Here is a 1,562-nt window from a genome sequence, read left to right as displayed (position 1 = left end):
TAGTCACTATCACTAATGTTTTCATTTCATGTTTGGCAAGTAATTTTTCATTACTTTCAACTTTTCCTTCTCACGAACATTTCTGAATTTGCTTTTCTTGAGATGCCCGGCTTAAATTTCTGGATTAATTTTTGACATCGGTGCCCAGCCATAATCAAGTTAGTATTATTACTATTAGTCTCCTGATACCCTTATCTCATCCTATTATTCGCAATACTCTTCATATAAATTGCCTCTGTCGTGTAAGCACGTTCGCGATTTATGATAGGTAAGTCTGCTCGGAAATGTCTTCAAATATGTACATTATACGTTTACACCCACATAACTATGCCTTTATGTATATTTGTATATTCTCTGGAGGTTTTCATATATGTTTCATGAGGGATTATATCCTTTAGTAAAATACATCAGTATGATTCGCATGATTTATTAGTAGAAAATATATTTCATATAATAATGTTAAATAAGTTAGAGTAGCGGTAGCCTAAGTAGCAATTGGGTCTTCTTTTCTATATCAACCATACACGGGTCTTGGAGGGGCGTAGCCACGAGATTCGCGAGACTCGAATGACTCGAATGATTCGAACGATTCGAAGGAGTCAGGATAACGAGCCTCTCCTTCGTATGAGATTTCGGGCACGTAACCGGAGTCTCCTTGCACGCTGAATCTGACGGTCTGCAGGCGGCCGTCGGGGAGCTGCACGAAGTACGATCCTTGGGTGTCTTCGCCGTCGCGGGCCTCCTGGTGGCCGAAGTTGTTGCCGGAGTCGCTGTGCTGGACCTTCCAGTCGAAGTTGTAGTGGGCGGGGCCGAATTCCTCAGAGGAAAACTGAAGTATCCTTACAATTAATATTTACGGGCCTAGTATTACTAATGAAATGGTTGTCAGCAGTGAAAGAATCGAAGTTGGTGATTCAAACACGCCATAATAAAACGCATAAATCATAACTTCTAGATGTGTTAACTCACCTCGGGTGCGGAGTAGGAGTAAGGTCGCCTGTCAGCGGCGGCGACGGCCACAAGAGTCATGAGAAGGACCTGAGGAGGAAGTGGTCACATGGTGTGCACAAGAGAAAGAAAAGTACATTTCTATGTATATCATGTTTCACAATGAATGTTATTATAATCATATAACTATCATTATATTAAGCTGTTGTAGTTGACAATGTTGTAACTGCAGTAACGAAAACTTTATGAAGGTGGCAGTTACCTTTGAGTTCATGTTTGTGTGGATGCTGAACAACTTGTGTCAGATATCCACCGCATGGCTGTACTTATACCCGAGTGTAGTGACGTCATGCATCCGCTTCTTGCATCTTGCAGAACTTGTCATGTGCATGGAAAGTATATTGCTTCACTGGAAAGATTATTGTTTCACATTTATTTTAACTATTATTCTTGTTATTGATATTCTTGCAGTTTTATCTGTAGTCCGCAGTTATAATTGCACCGTCAAATTATTGCACGTAGTAAAAAGTGTACTTATTTTGCATGTGAATTTTTTGACTATGGTTATGGTAAATATGAAATGTCTTATTCTCTAGTGTGTTATTTATCTATTG

General features: G+C 39.7%; 1 protein-coding gene across 1 annotated transcript; it reads right to left on the bottom strand.

The window, feature by feature from the left end:
- Positions 1-411: 411 nt before the first annotated feature.
- LOC125032230 (pro-resilin-like) lies at positions 412-1,251 on the bottom strand. The gene is made up of 3 exons (XM_047623322.1): positions 1,211-1,251; positions 970-1,038; positions 412-829 (listed from the first exon to the last, which is right to left on the bottom strand). Exons 1-3 carry the CDS (start codon positions 1,220-1,222, stop codon positions 515-517), a joined length of 396 nt encoding a protein of 131 aa, XP_047479278.1. The 5' UTR covers positions 1,223-1,251; the 3' UTR covers positions 412-514.
- Positions 1,252-1,562: the final 311 nt, after the last annotated feature.

The sequence above is a fragment of the Penaeus chinensis genome, chromosome 14 (assembly GCF_019202785.1).
Source record: "Penaeus chinensis breed Huanghai No. 1 chromosome 14, ASM1920278v2, whole genome shotgun sequence".
Taxonomy (NCBI): domain Eukaryota; kingdom Metazoa; phylum Arthropoda; class Malacostraca; order Decapoda; family Penaeidae; genus Penaeus; species Penaeus chinensis.
The sequence above is the reverse complement of the archived record's forward strand: the minus strand, read 5'-3'. Positions and strand labels throughout refer to the sequence as shown.

Bases quoted from the DNA above. Each gene is read 5' to 3' on its own strand.
- LOC125032230 (XM_047623322.1), bottom strand. The intron at 830-969 runs GTGAGTTAACAC...AGGATACTTCAG, and splicing joins ACTCCTACTCCGCACCCGAG to TTTTCCTCTGAGGAATTCGG.